The following is a 19,994-nucleotide window of genomic DNA, read 5'->3' on the forward strand; positions in this document are numbered from 1 at the left end:
ACGACAGAAAAGAGTCGTTCTCCAATGAGCAATTCTGGGACCATGAATAGAAGAGCTCTACCTTCTGTCAAAGAGAAGAGGTCTAATATAGATTTTTTCCAAGTAGACAAAAGTGATAATAGAATAACCCAAGGGAATGTCCCATGACAAAATGCTTAGTACAGATACGTTCTAAATATCCTACTGTCAACTTGTGCATTGTCAAATTAACTGCACTGTAGACAGGGGGAGAAGTCCTTGAGCTGCCAAGGAAACATGCATCTCCAACAGAGGAGGTGTTGACACACAATCAGTATGCTACTCATCAGAGATGTCATATAATATATAATGCAAGATGTGATAAATTTCTTCTATAAGGCGCGCACACACACACACACACACGTTAAAATATGGAATATCTGTACATTGTATTCTCTAAGAAAAAAAAAAAGGGACTTTCAAGCATATGGCATTAATGAACTTATTAAGAATTTACACACAGTAAAAGAAAAAATGATTGGTGAGGAACTTACAAACTAAAATGCTGCTATAGTCGGTCAAGTGCACTTGGTCAAAAGTGGTAGAGAGGGTTAAGCATTGATACCAAACATGTTTTCCTCATTTAGTGAACAGCAAATAGACTTCCTTAGGATTCTTTAAAAGAAAGAATTTATTTGGGAAACACATGTAACTATAATGGAAGCTAATGTTGTAATTAATATGCTATTGCAAACATAGCTTTAGAAAATACAGTAGTATTTAGAAAATGTGACACCTTTTCATTAAAGGACGGACCCCCGTGCTTTACAACAGTGACAAACTTTGACGATGTAAAATATAAGAAAAAAAAAAAAACCTTAATTATCAAAAGAATACCAGTAAGTCATACAATTAATGAACATGTAGATTATGTGAAAACAATTTCCAAAATTAAGAATGATGACTTACGAATGAGTGTTAACTGGAGCTAATATTTAAACTTATTTAATTTCCAAGGTCACATATCTTCATATACTCGTATGATAACAACTTATCACTTAGAAAAGAAGTTTCAACTCTAAACGAAGCTGTTTTAAGGAAAAGAAAACCAGGAAATACCACAGAGGATTATAACAGGTCACACTCAAAAGAAAGGGTATCCCACAATCTACAAGTTACCTTAGAGAAACGGAAACATGTCAGTGTAAGGTGATTGGGGGCCCTCTTTTTGACTGACTTCATTGGTTCACCTATACGTAATCAAGTCTTGCTAGTCAAACAGAAAACACTTCAAACAGCAATAAAAATAATCACAAACATTAAATAAATTACAACTCGGTAAAAAGGACTAAAAAACTTCTGAAAGTACTTTCAGTCCAGTAAAGAAAATGGCCAGTGCTGTTCAAAAAGATAAGTCAGCTTTCACTAAAAATCTATTAGTCTTTAATGTCATGACCCACCACAAGGACTAATGGCAACTTTCCCAACTGTAACATTTTCTTTGTTTTCACATCATTATAACCCACGGTTTTGTTTCCAGTAACTTGAAAACATCTTCCAATGTTTTTTGTCACTGCCAGGTCAGGTCATCTGTACTTAGCAGCTCTCATTTTTATCATAAATAATACTAGTAAATATTTATCGTTTATTTATACCCAATTTGAAAGTAACAGTTGGAAGTCAGAGTTTGTTGTCATGACAAGCTTAATTTTTTTGTTACTGTGGTGTAGCCCATGAAAAAATTAATATTCTTCACCATGGTCATACTGCCCCATCTTTTCTTTTCTTTAATTTAAATTTTTCTATACTTCCTCCCCCATGGGGGGGAACACATGCACTATGCTTTCACTGTTGTACTACATATGATACAAAACTACTTTTATAGCATCTCTCTGGCCTCCACGATGCACTGCTGTCCTTTATTTTTCAAACTGACCATCCAACTTCTTCACTTTATATTGCTCTAATGTTAATTCTTTTCAGAAATGGACAGAAGAAAATGGAGAAGGAGAGAGAAGAAAAGGAGAGAAAAGGAGGAGAAACAAACAAACTAGCTCAACATGTAACAGAAGATAACTGCTTTGGTCCAGTTTTCTTGGTGCGGTCTGGGTATAGTCTTTTCCTGGTTTACATTCAATCCATCAAAGGTAAAATCTGACAGAAAATTAATGATGACCACAATGATGAAAAACATTCCCATCACAGTTAACCATTTTCATATACTGACAAAATATCATGACAAGAGAGATGACAACTGGAATATGTAGACGATGCATATTTTTTGTCCCAGTTGTTTCCATGTGTTTATCAAATTTTTGCAGTAATACAGCTTAGCACTGGAGTGGGATAAAAATTATTCTCAATTTTGCAATTAATTTCATCATTACACAGTACTGCAAACTTTCTCTTGTTTTTTATGAATTGCTCAGATTTTCACATATTTTCAATAACAAATACTTTATGCCTAGCCTTTTGAGCCAACAATCTCAAAACATTGGTCTGGTTAATCTATATCAATAATAATGATGAGTTTTTGGTGGCAATAGTATATTGGAGGACAACGTAATTTCCCCCTCAAACAAGGAATTTCAAAATTTATTTGATTTACATTTTTAGCAGCAACAATACTACTTTCACATGAAGAACATGAGACAAATGTTATCTCCTTGCATTAATGTATGCTGCAAGAAGCATACTTAATCTAATGCGCACCTGTGAAGGCATTTCTTTGTGGTGGGCATGAACAGGCAATCTGGGTATCACAAATGGTGATATAGTAACAGAAAATTTGTGCTTGTACCAGTGCATAGATTAGTTAATATTCTTGCATAAATTTGTTTAATAAATCATGACTTTTAGAATACCATGGTGTGACAGCATTAGAGGTGAGCTAGCAAGTTGGAAATTAATATAAAAGAAAAATAACAATATATAAACACCCTTGAAGCAGATGAATACTCTCACCTCAAGACCAAATGAAAAGTGAGGAATGTTTTGGTGCTAGAGGTAGATCATATCCCCTATCAGCAATGTACCTCAAAAACAACTTACAGTATACTGATAAAGAGTAAACTTTCCTATGAAATAATGTGCAGATGCTGCATGAAATTAACAGAACTGTTGTTTAGAATAGAATATAAGATATACTTAAAACTTCACGATCCTAGAGCTTCAGTCTAGTGACTGCAAATCTGATGAGATGTTCCACTAATTTCAATGCTGAACTTGTTTTCCCTCTAATTTCAAATGCTGAAACTTGTATAGATCTTAAGAGAGGCAGCTCTTTATAACAACAAAACCTCATGATATTCCATTATAATTTCGATCATATGTCCACAATTGTACTTCATTAGTTATGACTGTAGGAGTAAACGCCAACTTTACCTATGAACATTTTTTATCTTTATCTATGAAAAAGATTTAGGTAACAAAATTAATTAACATAGAATAAGAACTTGTTGAACAGCATTTAAAATAGCTATAGTCAATTTATGAAAATAACCATAAGTTCATTTATGTTACAGTGAATACTTACACTTACAAAAAGAGAGAATAAAATAATGAGCATGAACTAAAGCTCTTATGGGCTAAATTCTTCTTTTTAAATAAATTAGGTACAACTGTTTAATACTACTTCTCTACTCCCATTTGACGGTGAATCTATAGGCATTGGCAATAACCCTCGTAAAGCCATACGGGATCCAAGGCCTCGGACTGCAACAATTGGACTGGTTGAAGCTGATGCAGGACCCAGGCGGTATGTTCGAAGAGGCACTGGACTTGGACATGCAGAAACAGATTCAGAAGGGGGGAATGTATTTGTTGCTGAAACAGGGCTAACAGACAACGTCCACTGGGTGGGTGCTTGACTATCTGCCTGCTGCCAACTTTCAATATAAAGATTTGTGTCTACTGATGTAGATGGGCCCATGACTCTTCGTTGCTCTATAACATGAGAAAAATAACATTACTCCAGCACTTTATAAATACAGTACTATATCTTACTATTTCTTACTTAGGTATGAAAAGACAATTAAAAGCTTTAAATTTCTCAATAGTTTTTGCTCCTCACAACTTCGTCTACCTTAGGTAAAACAGATATGTATATGTTAACAATATTTAATCTTCCTCCTTAATTAATGTACTTTATCAGATTCATCATGTCATGAGCAAAAGCTCATGCACAATTTTAACTTGCTTCCATATGCTACAAAATAAATTATGTTTTCCTGCACTAAAAACATTAATGAAACCAGTAAAACAAAAGGCACTTCAGTAAGACACCCTAAAGCTCCTTTTCCATACTTTATGAAAATTATATTTTTAATAAAATAAGGTTACGTATATAATCACCCAGTAATTATCTAGCTATTAGTTGGTACATGGGAAACTAATGGCTAAATAATTACTGGGTAAGTCTCATATACAAAAATGAGGTACATCTTTTTTGTAAACTTACCCACTAATGTAAAATCAATAGAAAAAATGTCCAATAAACTATATATGTCTGACATTTATCTGTACCAAATGATAATCTATTTTTATCACACACTTGCATTTATTTTCTTACCTTTCAAGCAATTATATATACATATATATATATATATATATATATATATATATTATATATATATATATATATATATATATATATATATATATATATATATATATATATAGATATATATATATATATATATATATACATATATATATATATATATATATATATATATATATATATTTATAATACAATATATATATATATATATATATATATATATCTATATTATATATATATATATATATATATATATATATATATATCTATTATATATAGATATATTATATATATAGTATATATATATATATATATATATATATATATATATATATATATATATATATATATATATATATATATATATATATATATATATATATATATATATATATTATATATATATATATATATATATATATATATATATATATATATCTATCTATCTATCTATCTATCTCCCTCGACCACAGATATTTCTCTAGAGGGTCAGCGTGGACTAGCCAATCATCCAGATACCGAAGCATCCTTATACTTAACCAACACAGAATAGCCAAAACAGGAGCCATCACCCGAGAAAAGACCTGTGGAGCAGTGGTGAGGCCGAAACAAAGGGTCTTGAACTGGAAAACTCCAGAGTCCGTGAAAAACCAAAGGTAAGGTCTGCTCTTTGGATGGATGAGATTTGCATATAAACATCCTGCAGATCGATAGAAATCATCCAGTCCCCCTTCCTGATGGATGAAAGAACAGTCTGAACCATCTCGAACCGTAACTTGGATTTTAGAATTAACTTGTTCAAGACCAAAAGATCTGTGATGGGGCGCCAGGCACCCGAGGACTTTTGAACATCAAACACCCATGAGTAAAACCCGGGAGAAGGAGTAGCTCACTCTATGGCATCCTCCTCCAAGGCTTGAGCCCCGATTGAGTGAGGGGAATAACTGCTGGACTCGAGAGGACAATTGGAAAGTGGAGGTCTCGAAACAAAAGGGATCTCTTAACCAACCTTCAGGACCTCCACTATCCAAGCATCCACCGCTCTCTCCTGCCAAGCTAACCAATTGCGAGAGGGACAAGCTCCTACTGCTGTTTCCAGGCGAGGTAATGACTCCTACTTCCAAAAATTCTTATGCACAGACAAGGAAGAAGAAGAAGAAGGACCTCCTGGAGGTTGAGCTCTTCCTCTGCCCTTAGATCCACACCAAGAACCTCTCCCGCATTTCAAAGGGTAAGCGCCAGAGTATGAAGCAGATGCGCCAGAAACCCGAAAAGTAATCGGGAGAAATGAGCCAGAAGGAGGAGGTTGTTGGGCTGGAGCAGAAGGTGCAAGTCTGGCACTAAACTTACCCTTACTCCTTGAAGAAACAGGAGGAAAACCCAAGGAAAAAGCTCTTGATAAGGCCCAGTGAGCTTGGGAAGAGGCATCACCTTGATGTTCCTTCAAAATCTCAGAAAGCACAGACATATAAAAAAAGGGAATTGCCAAAAGGACCCACATATTGAAGGATTGAGCCTCTTGCAAGGAGCTCATAACAGACTCCATGGCAATGAAGTCTTTGATCAAGACCGAGACCGAAGCTTTGGAAAGCAAAGGTTGACCTGAAAGTCTGACAAAATCAGGATTTGTTTTGTTTGTTTTGAGAGAATGAAGGAATATCCGCCACCTGATAAACTCCTCTCCGGTGACAAGGAGCTGAAAATGAATCTAAAAGATTGTTACACACCCTAGTAAAAGCTGCTTTAAAATTTTCTGACAACTTGTTAAACTTGGCTGAAATGTCTATCTAAACTATGCTGTAATGTTTCAAATTTCTTCTTCCAACTAGTTTCCATCGCCAAAAACTTTGGATCAAAATCAGAAACGACTTCATTAGTTACCAGTCGTATGGCAAAACATTTAATTCGGAATCAGAATCACGATACCGAAACCGCAGAACCAGAACCACGGGCGCACAAGTCAAGGAAATCATTAGATACAGCTCTAGCTATTGATTTCTTTTTCTCCTTAATCAATCATTAGATACAAGTCTAGCTACCGATTTCTTTTTCTCCTTAATCAATCTTTTACGCTGCAAGAATCTTTGATGTTTAATATATGCCGTCATGTCTTCATCAGACCAAGACTTACAGAAGTCAAAACAAGAAGTCAAGTCACAAACCTGTCCATGACAAGTTACAAAAGTCATAGGGTTCATACTCCCTGTTACTCATCCTTGTCCCACAAGCCAGGCAACTCTTGATGTTGCTCGCATAAGGATGTCGAATCATCTTGGCTATTCATTGGACTTTTGGACAGGTCACATAATTCCGGGTCACGCAAAAGTTTGTCAAAATAAAATATATACCACAATAGAAATAAAGGTTAATTCACTAATTTTGTGGATTTATTAAATGATAAATAACATAAAGCCACATTTACAATTAATGAGAGCTTTAAAGGCACAAAAGGTTTCGGAAATTTATAAAGAGCAGCCGTGATGTAAGCAACATGGGCGCTTGTTAACAACTGATTTTCAAGGGAAGGTTTTGTAACTGTCAATGGCAGTGTTGCCAACTGGCAGACAGAATAGGAGGTAACAGAGTTGCCAATGTGGTAAATTTTGGTGAGATTTTTAGGGATTTTGGGCTACATAAACTATAGTAAGGTAATGTTTATCAATACAGCCATTAACAAAAACTCTTACGCTGCCAAGTTTCGGTTAATGGTGCCAATAACCGGCTAATGACACCTCTGTTATGTATGTTATGACACCATAACTCTATTATCAGCACCTTATGGCACCAATAACTGAAACTGGGCTGTTATGGCGCCATAAATCGCTAATTTTATGGCGCTGGACAAGCGCCATAAAATCAGATCGTCATTAACCGAGTTCGTTGATAATGGGGACTCCCTGTATTGTGATACCATTTCTTTCTCTTTGCATGGTACTTTTCCTGTTGTAGTTGCTGTACTATAAAGATTTCTTTTGTTCTTGACCTCAATGGCATGAAGCCAGCCTAACACTAACTGATTTTAACTATAAGTAATATGCAACATTGGCACCAGCACCTCCAGATTTTCACAGCATGCTGAAACAATTTTTTTTCTCTATAAACTCCACACAGCAGCATATCCCTTTTCCTTCATATATAATCTTTATATAAGGCTCTTTTCTCACCCTAATCTCTGCAGAAATTAAAATAAAATGTACATGAACTGAAATAAACATGACATCATAAAAATAAATTGCATGGCCTATGGTGCTGAGACAACGAAGAATGCAAAAACTTTTCATGAAGGATAAAAAAGATAGTTTGTGCTGGACTCTGAAGAGATGAACACAATCAATTGATAATTGATAATCCTGATCAAAGCACAACATGATATTGTTATGATACAATAAAGTTTTATACATACTTACCTGGCAGATATATACATAGCTATTACTCCGTCGTCCGACAGAAATTCGAATTTCGCGGCACACGCGGCAGGTAGGTCAGGTGATCTACCACCCCGCCGCTGGGTGGCGGGAATAGGAACCATACCCGTTTTCTAATTCATATTTTTTCTTCCAGCTGTCTCCTGAGGGGAGGCTGGGTGGGCCATTTAATTGTATATATCTGCCAGGTAAGTATGTATAAAACTTTATTGTATCATAACAATATCATTTTTATACATTCAACTTACCTGTCAGATATATACATAGCTGATTCACACCATTGGTGGAGGTAAAAGACAGCTATTACTGAATAGACAGGTACAACATACGTTGTAGGTAATAAATAAATAAAACCTTGGTTCCTATGTGTTTAGACGAAGGGTCCGACTTCCTAGGCTATTGCTAGTAGTCTGCTTCGTCTCAAGAGCCTCAGCGAGGATGTGACCTATGGCTAAGAGTTCTTGTAGATCTGTCAATGGGGTCTTATCCACTTACTTGACAGAATCTAGTGGTCATTTGTCAATGGGGTCTTATCCACTTACATGACAATACACCAATGCCTATTGGCATAATTTAAGGAGCACAACACCGATCCCGATCACCTGATCCTAACACGAGGGTTTGTGTTTAATTTGAAAAGAGCTATCCCCAAACTCATTTCAATAACCCAGAAAATAATACACTTATGTTAAAAATAAAAAAATAAAAAATAAAAAAATTTTTAATTCACTAGTTAAGGATCAGTGTCGGCTCCCTATCCCCAGCAACGCATTCCGTGGACACGTATAACAAAGAGAGAAGGATCTCTCATAGGCCCACTTGATCTCCTTCGTGCAAAGAGAAGTCAACACAGAGTTGCATCTCCCGTTATACAGCTAAATGACTCTCACGACATATTGTTATGGAAAGAACAAGAAATGTTAAAAGCTCGCACTTCAAGCGCTTTTAATTCTTAGCTGTTTGAAGGAAACGTCAAGTTACTCAAGAAGTGCTTTAGAGAATTCCACTCTTCCAAAGAAGACCAGGGCTTTCTTTGCAACAGATCTCTTCTAGATGAAGCCCAGAGCCTGCTTGCGCCTGGCTGGCGCCTCGCGCCTGCCTTGGCGTCTCGGCGCCTGCCTGCGCCTGCGCGCCATGCTTGGCGTCTCTCGCCTGCTGGAGCTCGCGCCTGCCTGGCGCCTCGCGCCTGTCTGGAGCTCGCGCCTGGCTGGAGCCTCGCGCCTGCCTGGCGTCTCGCGCCTGGCTGGCGCCTAGCGCCTGGCTGGTGCCTCGCGCCAGCCTGGCGCCTCGCGCCTGCCTGGCGCCTCGCGCCTGCCTGGCGTCTCGCGCCTGGCTGGCGCCTCGCGTCTGGCTGGTGCTTCGCTTGCCTGGCGCCTCGCGCCTGGCTGGCTCCTCGCGCCTGGCTGACTTCTCCCCACTTGCTGGAGATTCGAGCTTGTTAAGAGTCTCGATGAAAACTGGCGATGTCCACCTCGGACACTTTATTTTGCCTGATTATTCGCCTCTAGCGCATCTGCGCCAGATTGGAGGCCTACTCCTTCTCCTCATCAGACAATGACAGTGTTTAATTGGACTGTCTTGCTCTGGCGTCTTTACACCTGTTTGGCATTTGGCGCCTGATTGGCGCTACATTGTCCGAAAGTCTGAACATCCACAATCGTTTATCAGGAGAAAGGAAAAGGGTGGAAGAAATTCTTTCACTTTGAGCTTATGGCCTCTGCAACAAGGGGAGGTAATTTTAGGTCGGCTTACATCCAGTAGAACGATAGGGAAATCCTAATAGTCCGAGAGACCAGTCTTCCTCCGAGGATGGATCATACTTGATACTTCAGTTACTAACGAGCACTCTTCCTACATGTTGATAAGTCCTCTCGTTGCAAAATCTTCCCTATCCTTGCACGAAGGCAGGGAAAGAGCCTGGAAGTTTAAGGAGACTCTGAGCTGAAATTGGGAGGATTCCCGATTTCTAGCTCTTTAAATATACCTCTTCTTCGAACCTTCTGGGAAGTAGGTTTTAGCCCTCATCGTATTCCAAAGACCCTGTCAGCAAACGTTTAAATCTTATCTTCTTTTTGTAGATAACAACGTAAATACATTGCCTGGACAAAGAATCCTTTATCTGAAAGCGTTGATCCAGGAATAAAAGGTTATAGTTCTTTTGCCAAACATACCATGCTGGCAGGAACCCATTGCCGAGTCTTTCTAGAATTTGATTCCAGATTCCAAGCCCAAAATCTCACTCGTCCTTTTGGTCGATTAGTACCAAGAGAAACATTGATGAGGAGCAATGCTCTGCTATCTCCAATTCCCTTATAGAGACAGAGTATAGCCTTTTACTGCGTTCTTTGATAGCAGATATATACAAAGGTAATTCTTCCCTCTGAAAGGGAAGAAAAAAACCGCTTTGTTTTTTTTTTTTTGGTTTGCACAGAGGTATCGGAAGAGGACAGTTTCCTCATTCCCACTCAGCACGATCTGCAGAAATTATATATCTTATCCATGACTACTGTCATTTACCTTGAAACATCCTCTCATTCATGTCCACTTCTGGTCAGTCTGCACGCAGACAGACTCAGAGTGGAGAGGTTGTTAAGGCCCATTTAAAATAGATGTTGAAAGAATATTCAGACTGTCTTGGAAAAGACTTCCAAAACCTGCTGTGAGAAGAACGTGACCTCTGAGAATCCAACCTCACTAAGTCTAAAATGAGGCATAACATATATCCTCTCTTTCTTTGACGCCCTTTGTCTTATCATTCTGTAAAGAGTTTATCCTTTTAGGGGAAAAAAAACTAAATTTTTATTCCCCTTTCTATAACATAAAGATGGCGTATATTGCTACCTCTCTCTTATACTCTTTCTCCTTGTCCTCGTGCCTGGGCAACGAGAGAATGGAAAATTCTATCATCGTTATTCTGCAAAACAAATTATTATTATCCTATTCTCCTACTAACTGATCCAGGATCGAGGAGAATCATTCAAGATTCCTATCCTAGGACATCAGGCCGTAATGTACGTTTCAGATACTTGAAAGAGCCTCTCACCCAATACTGAGAGTTCCTACGAGTCTTTTCCAGTACCAAAACATATTTCAAGGTCTCCCTTGTTATATGTTTACATGGGAGTAGGATAATATACCATCCTGTTAATAACAATGAAAGAGGAGAAAGAGGAACTGCATGGTTCAAGGGACTAGCCGAAATGTGCAATAAAAAAGGGGTTGCCAAGGTCTTTCTAAAACCTGCACCCAGATTAACTTATGAGTCCGATATATTTTCTATCACTTGTCTCATAAGGTTGAGGAAAGCGAGAGACCTCTAAAGATATCAGTTCTCTTCACCATGTAAAGGTCTATAAAGCAGCAAGAACCCACTTATCCTGACCACGTACTACGTTCGCCTGTGCGATATCTAGAATAATTGTCAGTAGAGGGTTGATCTGGCAAAAAGAGTTTCTCCCAAAACAACTCCTCTTGCCAGGGAAAGAAGTCGCTCACGCGACCACTATGTTACCTGACATGAGAAGTCTGTTCTTGTTAGAGACTTCCGCAAATTTCAGTTAATCCTGACAAGGGCCACGGCCGCCTGTGGACAACTTGTGTCACTGTCAGGAAAAACTGATCTTGTGTCAGTTCTCAAAGAGGAAACTCTTGGAAAGTCTATCTCCAAATACTGAGAAATTGGAGATCCTGATGTCTTGCGCCTGGCTGGCGCTTCGCGCCTCCTGGCTGACGCCTCACGCCTGGTCGCTCGCGCTGGCTGGCGCTCTTGCGCCTGGTTGGCGCCTATCGCCTGGTTAAAGCCTGGCGCTCGCGCCTGTTACGCCTCGCGCCTGGTTGACGCCTCGCGCCTGGCTGGCGCCTCGCGCCTACTGGCGCTCGCGCCGGTTGGCGCCTAAACCTGGTTAAAGCCTGGCTGGAGCCTTTATGGCCTATTACTTGCAACCTTGGTCAGGAAATCTCGATATCAAAATAAGAAGAGGTGCTGTCAGAATCCTATAATTCTACAGTACTTCCATAGTTGGATGTTTCTTCTCAATTTTCCTCTAATACGAGTATATCGGAAGGGGAATTATTCTTTCCTCGGCTAATTCTTACTGTATCCCCCCCCCCACCCCCTTTTTTCCTGAACGAGAAGGACCACGGCCAGTGGTGAGTGGACTGAGCAACTTCCCAGCTCTATGTAGGAAAGCATAATTTGCTCTAAGGTATATCTATTAACTCTTATGATTCCTTATGGCATGGTTTGAGGAAAAGGAAGCAGTCTACATGAAGACTGTTCGTCTTCTTCTTGCTAAGAGATCTATGAAGAAGACTTCTCGCAGGTTCTCACAACTCTTTGCAATAAAATGTTAGACATACTTTAACAGTTATTATCGTCGATCGAGGTTCTCACGGACTCGCAATTCTTGCATTGTTTTTGTTTTAATAACTCGCTGAAACGAGAAATATTTTGGATGGTGCTCTAGCTTATTGCACCAAGCTGGCTTTTGGCGCAACTTGCGCCAGGTGGCGCATCTGCGCCAGGCTGGCGCCTCCTACTAATTATCTTTATGTTATGTGCCAGAACATCTGTGTCTTTATGGTACCCGACATCCTTTCATATGTTAATTCCGTTCTTATTATGAAAAACTTTTATATACGTAGTATAATCCATTCAGGGAAACCATTTCCCACTAAAGAATGTTTCCCATCCGACTCATACAACTTCTGCGCAAATATCCGATTCTAACTACGGTTTGTGTCCTTTCTCGAAAGACCTTAACCTATACCGGGGGTAGTCTTGAAGTGAATCTCTATTACAATCTCTCTTCTCACTAAGTATGTTTATTCTAATAAGTCATGCTTTCGTAAGTAATGATTGCATTAATAATATCATGTTCTGCTGCATTAGAATCCTTTAATCATGTTACCTACGGTAAAACAGCATTGAAAGGTTGTAATATCCTTCTTATTGAAAGATTCCTAACAAAAGGCAGACAATATTTTTATTTAGGATAGCTCAGTATTCCCCTCAATCCCGAGGCTAAGACCACGATTGTAGGGAAGAGATACGGTTTTAGTTATCCCATTCCCGCAGGAGAGAGCTGTAAAAGACCTCTCACGGACTGAGAACCAAGAAGGTACTCTGCGACTGCGTGGTCTTCATTCAACGCGAAAGCAGTCTGGCCTTCCCTTTCCCGAGTTGCCAGTTTAATCCATTAAATAAAGGAATCTTATAAACTTATTACGAACTTCAGGAAGTTTTTATATAAGCATAATTAAGCTAACGAGACTTCGACAAGTCTAGAAACTAAATAGGTGTCCTCTAAACAATTCTTTTTAAACCTATTCCTTCCTAGAAAGTCCTAGAAGGGTACTGGTTAATTCATGGAAACCTCTTCTAACACGAAGAAAAATGTTCTATCCTACTCTCAATCCACCAATAAAGATATGCTTCTCCGATCACTTCTCGAAGACACGATAGCATCATATAACTCATACTCTAGCGTAATAGAATCCTATATAAATACTGTTACATTAAGGTAAACCGTATTTAAATTTAGGAAATTTTTCGTAAGGATTTCACTTGACCATTATAGCATAAATTTTCGGTATGTGGCTATGCCTTGCCATACCGTAGTCCTAAGGGCGATTTGTCCTAAGCGTGGAAGGAGCTCGAAGCTTAAAAGTCATACATATATGCTTTATCACTCAACGATCCATATAATTCATTCGATTGACAAAACTAAATCGTTCTCATCATAATAGATTTATATCTAAAAAATGCACCGATGGGGGAATCTTATGTTGAAAATAACAATTTCATACCCCCATGGGAATAGCGTCTTGTCTAGTTGCGAAAAAAAAAAAAAAAAGTGTTCGGACAATGACTTTATCACAAAAGTTATCGAATGATCTCTAACATTAGAAGGCGCTAAATCGTCGCCTGATTCCGAAAGGTGATCGATATGTCAATCCTCATTTTGAAATAATTCTACCAGAAGGCATTATACGAGGATCTTCGCCAATTTCATTCATTTTGAAGTTCTTCTATCCATCCCGAGGAACCGTAGGCAATAAAAAGGGGAGAAAACACTGTTTTAGGATGCCTTTCAATGGCTATCCCTGGCAGTCTGGGACGCTCTAACAGAACCTGCCGAGGGGACGCTGACCGGTGGGATTCTCTGAAACCTCCTTACGTTTTTGCGGCCATTCCTTCTCCTCTGGGCTTGTGAGCTTGGGAAGAGGTCTAGACCTGAGAGCGAGAGAGCCGATCAGACGCACCTCCCATTGTAATGGGGGTGGAAACACTATATTCACTTCTTACGTTCTAAGAGTTCGTATTGAAATATATCCAAAAGTCTACAATTTGCAAATATGATATTGTAGATTCTGCGGAGTAAAAGAAGGTGATGAGGATGCAACAACTACTAGTACTGTTACTACTATAATTGCTCGTTAAACACAAGAGCTAATGAAGCTTCTAAAGATAGTACTTTCTGACTTCCCCAACTAGGAAGAAAAATATCCAGGTTTCCTCATCAAACACTACCCACTATTTGTATTAATGAATAAATATAAGTAATTCACTTTCGTGAAAGTGGATGAGTGTCTACCGAAAACTTCGGTAGTTACACGTCACTAATCTTCTAAATTTTCGAAGTTAATTTTATCAAAAAAAAAAAAATTCTAAAAGTTAACAAAAGCGTATGCCGAACCAAAGATCCATTACTTCCCTGTAAAAGTTAGCCCAGACGATCGATGGCGATGAAACACGAAATCCATCAGGAGGAACTGCAAAACGTTGTTTTACATTCAAGCGACAGAAAAAAATATGAATTAGAAAACGGGTATGGTTTCCTATTACCCGCCACCCAGCGGCGGGGGTGTAGATCACCTGACCTACTGCCGTGTGTGCCGCGAAATTTCGAATTTCTGTCGGACGACGGAGTAATAGCTATGTATATATCTGACAGGTAAGTTGAATGTATAAAAATAATGATTACATATGAAGATTGAGAGAAATTCTCTCTCTCTCTCTCTCTCTAGCCTCTCGTCTCTCTCTCTCAATCTCTCTCTCTCTCTCTCTCTCTCTCCTCTCTCTCTCTCTCTCTTTCTTTTTCTCTCTCTCATGAATGGTACAAAGGAAATTTTAGTAAGAACTTTATGTAATCATAATTAAACTATGCAAACTTGCCTAGTAGCCTGTCCATAGTGAAAGGTATAGGTGGGTACATGAACAGTGGACTGTTCAGATTCAATAGCTGTCTGTCTCTGAGGCAGTGAAGGGAGATGAGGGTTATAGATGTTGCAGGTATAGATGTTGCAGTGTGGACAGGAAGTGATTAGAGCATCTATTTTTCTGATATGGTATTTCCTATTTATACTACAAAGGTACCTGAGGGACAACCTGTGGTACCATGGTCAGCAGTATAGTTTGAGCCAATTACTGCTGCTTCACTGTTATTTTCTACTGGGGCTTCACACTAAACCCTTTCTGCAAATATGAAAATACTATAAAAAAGAGAATGAATTAGAAAAAAATTATAATTTATCAGAAAGAGATGAAAAAAAAGTTAAAAATAAGCATGTCTATTATAGTTACAGGTCCTTTTTAAAATATAAAACTTTGTTAAAAAAAAGAAACTCCAAGCAATATGTTCAACTACATACACTCTGTGAATGGATTCACAAACATCCAATCTAAAATTTATCTTCTAAACAATATTTATTTGATAAAACTGAAAATTCTGACATTCTAAAAACACTGATCTTCAATGATCATTTAAATAATTTTTGAACTGTGGTCAAGGTGTTTGGCTGAGTGGATATGCTGGAAGCATAAACATAAGCCCATTTATTATATAGGTTTGTTGTTTCACTCAAGTGGCTAGTAATTAACGCCAACCGCATCTAACAATCACTGAGAAGATATTTAAACAATCCACTAAACCATTCCTTAAGAGATGCCAACAACTGAATGTTAGATGATTCTGGAAGCTGCAGTACAAAATCTTATCAATAGTAAATCTTCAAATTAATTAAAATTTAACAAGTGCAAGTATTTTCTTTAACTGAAAAGACGTCCATGTGATCGTATTCCCGTGATTTCTATGGTAAATCAGTGTATCCTTGTGACTGCGTTAGTGTATTTATAACAGTGAAAGTTGGAAAAATGTCAACCAAACATCCTGTAAATACAGCAAATATGAAGAATTTTCAATTAATTTGTATTTTACATAGCTAACAAACCTTAGGTACTAACAGTAGTAGTACAATAAATCTTCCGACTCCAGCTGGAAACTTGTTAAAAATAATAACAAGTTGTAAATGTAAGGAATTTGTCATATGACATAAAATACGTAGTTAAGGTGGAATTGAGTCAGATACCACACTTGAATCCAGTGATGCAACAGTCTTTCTTCCGACCCAGAATGAAACATAAGAGGGGTGGCTAGAGTTGGGCAGTCAATGTTAAGACCTCAGGTTTGTTATCTATGAAAAATACAAATTAATTAAAAATTTTCATTTGTTCATATGCAGAATAAACCTCGTCTCAACAGTAGGATAAACTCACACTTGGAGGGAGGTAGGAGAATCCTGAACCAACTGGAGGTTCAGCACACCTGATCATTTTTCTTATGAGAGTTCTAAGGAGGAGGACCTAAGCCTTTGAGATGTTAGACATGTAGATATCTAACACTCAGTCCAAGGGTTTAAACACTAAGAAGCATGTCCAAATTCACAGCATAACAGAAGTAAAAAATAACTACAAGCAGTCCCCGACTTACGACGGGTTCGGCTTATGATGTTCCAAGGTTACAACGCTTTTCAATTATATTAATCAGAAATTATTTCCAGAGTTATGACACATGTTCTGGGGTTACGCCGCTTACGACACCAATCTGGCAGAATAAATGTGACTCCAAAAATGCAAAATAATCAATATTTGAAGGTTTTTGATGAACAATGCAATAAAATGCAGTTTACATAGTTTTTAATACACCTAAAGTATTAAAAGTAAGGTTTTTCTTAGGATTTTTTATGATTTTGCAGCTTACGCCGATTTTTGGCTTACGACACGTCTCAAGAACGGAACCCCCGTCGTCAGTCAGGGACTGCTTATATATCTGTTGAAGCAACAAAGCATGTTAACCACAAAAAATGGGTTTGTCACCACTCCACACCTTGCTGGAGAGAGGAGTTTAAGCTACTGAAAAGCATATTGTATGTTTTAATTAACATAAAAAGTGCTGTAACAGTATGGCTGCTACACTCAACTGCATCAAACCAGTTCCAGCGTATGTGACTGTTCTTCAAACTGCCTGTAAGTATGGAAAAAGGAAAATAAGGAAAGAAAAGAGACCAGTCATCTCACTCATTTCCTACTGCACACAAGCCATCTTAAGCAAGATACAAACTGTCCTACCAGGGGCGCCAGATGAGTTACACTTGTTGAACAGTCACCACTGGACCCAAGGAAAATGTGTCCAAGGACCTGTGGGCAACATCCTTCAGATAAAAGAAAGTGAAAGTGGTTTGATGCAGTCAGAAACCAGCATTCAAAATCCTATGAACAGACAAGTTCTCCTACATGCCAAGGAGGAACTTATTCCTCTAGTGCCATGCGCCTCTGAATGCACAGAATTGGTGACAGAATTTGACGATGAAGAAGCAGGCTTGCCTAATCAACTCGTGTAGTTAAACGAAAGGGCATTCTAGGACACCTCTTTCTAGGCCTGGCTTGTGTTACCATAAAGTCTACGACAGCCAAGCTTTAAGTGACAAGCCCTTCATATGAAGGTTGCTTGACGGTTACTGATAAAATCTACACCATAAGGAACAGAAAAGGAGGCCAATCTGTCACCATGAACCGTGGGAATCTGGGCCTTAGCCACAAATTCCAAGCAAATTCGGAAGCTACTGACCCCACCCATTGAGGGTTTATGTCATAGGCCTGACCATGGAGCTCTTCAACTCTTCCAAGGAAACCAAGATCAGAAGGAAACAGTTTCCAAAATCAGTTTCCTGTAAGAAGATTGATGCATGGGATTGAAGGAGCTCGTGAGAGACTACTCAGTACCAGAGTTAGGTCCAATGTAGGAGGTTTGAGGTGAAACAAGAACGCTCAAAGCTCTTGAAGTGCATAAAGAATTCCCAGGGCAAACTGATATTCACATCTTCAGATGAACTAATCACAAGCCAGCCCTGTAGGCCCTCGCTAGTATAAAGAAAAAGAATTTCTTCTGTCTGAAAAAGACCCAGATCTTTAACAATACTGAAAGAAACTCTGAATGGAAAGAAACCCTTCAAAGACACCAATCACCGCAGCAGACGGCTCATCTTGGATACAGCTGGACGAAGATCCTCTAAAGTAGCCTTACATCTGAGTCGCTGCTCTGAAAGAAAGATTTCTTACTCGAAAGAGATAATGGACAGACTCAATACATGATTGGTGGTATCTCTCCACACAAGACTGGCACAGAAGGTTGTGCTAAGGTGGGATCTCTCTCGGCCACTCAGCTTGGGGCCACAAGGAGCCACTAGGGTTACCATTAGACTTTGGAACCTAATACTCAGCTCAGGACATGAAAGAACAGGCAGAATGGTTGAGGAGATGCGTAAACTCCCAGGTTGTTCCCAGTAAGCAGAAGGGAGTCCTCCCGTCCCAGTGAACAAATCTGGGACCATGAACAATAGACCGAGGAGACAACAGGATAACCCAAGGGATCTGTTTGGAAGGAGGAGAGCAAAGTAAATGACCACTCTCCAAGGTGGTTGAAGAAAGACTGATGTGTCACTGAATTCAAGCATGGTTTCTTAGTCGGTTCCACCTCAACTACGTATCAGTTACCAGATGCCACAGAATCCTTGCATTTACAGTGTTTTACTGTTTTTAACTGGTTTCCAGCTGGCGCCAGAAGATTTATCCTACTGTTAAGACCAAAGGTTTGTTCAGAGTATAAACAATTTAAAAGTAATTAGTATTTTTCCTAACATACAAACCTGAAGTTCGTAAGTTATCAACATAGGATTTAGCTTGTGAATGTGAGCTGGATAAGCCACTCAAACTTACTGACATGGTAGTCAACTACCAACAGGCTGCCGATACTCTGAACTGACTGGTATGTTCGTCCAACCTGGGATGTTACCTTTCTGGTATGTACAGGAGCAGAGGATGGAACCCCACACCTCTACCATACTGCATGTATGGGATGTAGCAGATGCTAGACTTCTGGACCATTAAGTAATGGGTTTGTGCACCATTACTCAATCAAGCTGTAAGAAACCATAATGAAGTGTCAAAGGCAATAAAAATGAAATTTTTATGATAAAATAGTTTTATATACAGTACTTACCAAATAATTACATAGCTAGTTTCACCTCACACACCAGCTTAAGTTAAAAAATTTCCAGGTAAAGTTTAAAAGTTTAGTGCAGGTGACCAGTCCTACACACTAACAGGAATACCAGGAACAACTCAGCAGACAACCTCATTCTGTTTATGCCTTATGTCCAAGAGAGGGGAGGAGGAGGAGGAGGGGCTCCAATCATGTATTTCTTGGTAAGTATACATAAAACTTAATTTCATCATTAAAAATGTCATTTTTATAGTAGTATAAGCAACTTACTAGGTCATTACATAGCTAAATCCCACATTGACAAGTGGGATGCATGGACCAAAACATTAATTTATGTAATGAATTCGAAATAGAAAAGTTGATAGCATTGAATACAATGCTTGTTGTTCCTTGTTAGTTAAGAGAGCTTGCAGTATAAAACTGCCTCTGGTTGGTGCTTAACTTGACCTGTAGTGACGTGGCGGTAAAGCCGAGGAACGCCTCTACTTGAGTGGGAACTTTGCAGTGAAGGAGCTGTCCGATGGCTAGCAAAGTATCAGGGGAGCTTTGCAGTGAAGGATGTAACTGCTGGTTAGCAAATATCCACAAGAGCCCTTGCCCTGGGCACACTACTAATATATAAACACAACCAGAGAAGACTGTCACCTTCACTGAAATAAAACCATAACCCATCCTCCACTGAGAGTGGTGGGTGTTCCAGGTACACTG

The 19,994-nt window shown here is 38.8% G+C and overlaps 1 protein-coding gene across 1 annotated transcript in view; it reads right to left on the reverse strand.

Annotated features, from left to right (window-relative positions):
- Positions 1–3,190: 3,190 nt before the first annotated feature.
- LOC135216498 (uncharacterized) overlaps positions 3,191–19,994 on the reverse strand; it is a 28,935-nt gene continuing 12,131 nt past the window's right edge. The window contains exons 2-3 of the mRNA XM_064251869.1: positions 15,122–15,196; positions 3,191–3,903 (exon numbers count right to left, since the gene is read on the reverse strand). Coding sequence (XP_064107939.1) covers positions 3,569–3,903; positions 15,122–15,196 — 410 coding nt within the window. The 3' untranslated portion in view covers positions 3,191–3,568. The remainder of the gene's footprint in view (positions 3,904–15,121; positions 15,197–19,994) is intronic.

Source organism: Macrobrachium nipponense, chromosome 6, assembly GCF_015104395.2.
Source record: "Macrobrachium nipponense isolate FS-2020 chromosome 6, ASM1510439v2, whole genome shotgun sequence".
NCBI lineage: Eukaryota > Metazoa > Arthropoda > Malacostraca > Decapoda > Palaemonidae > Macrobrachium > Macrobrachium nipponense.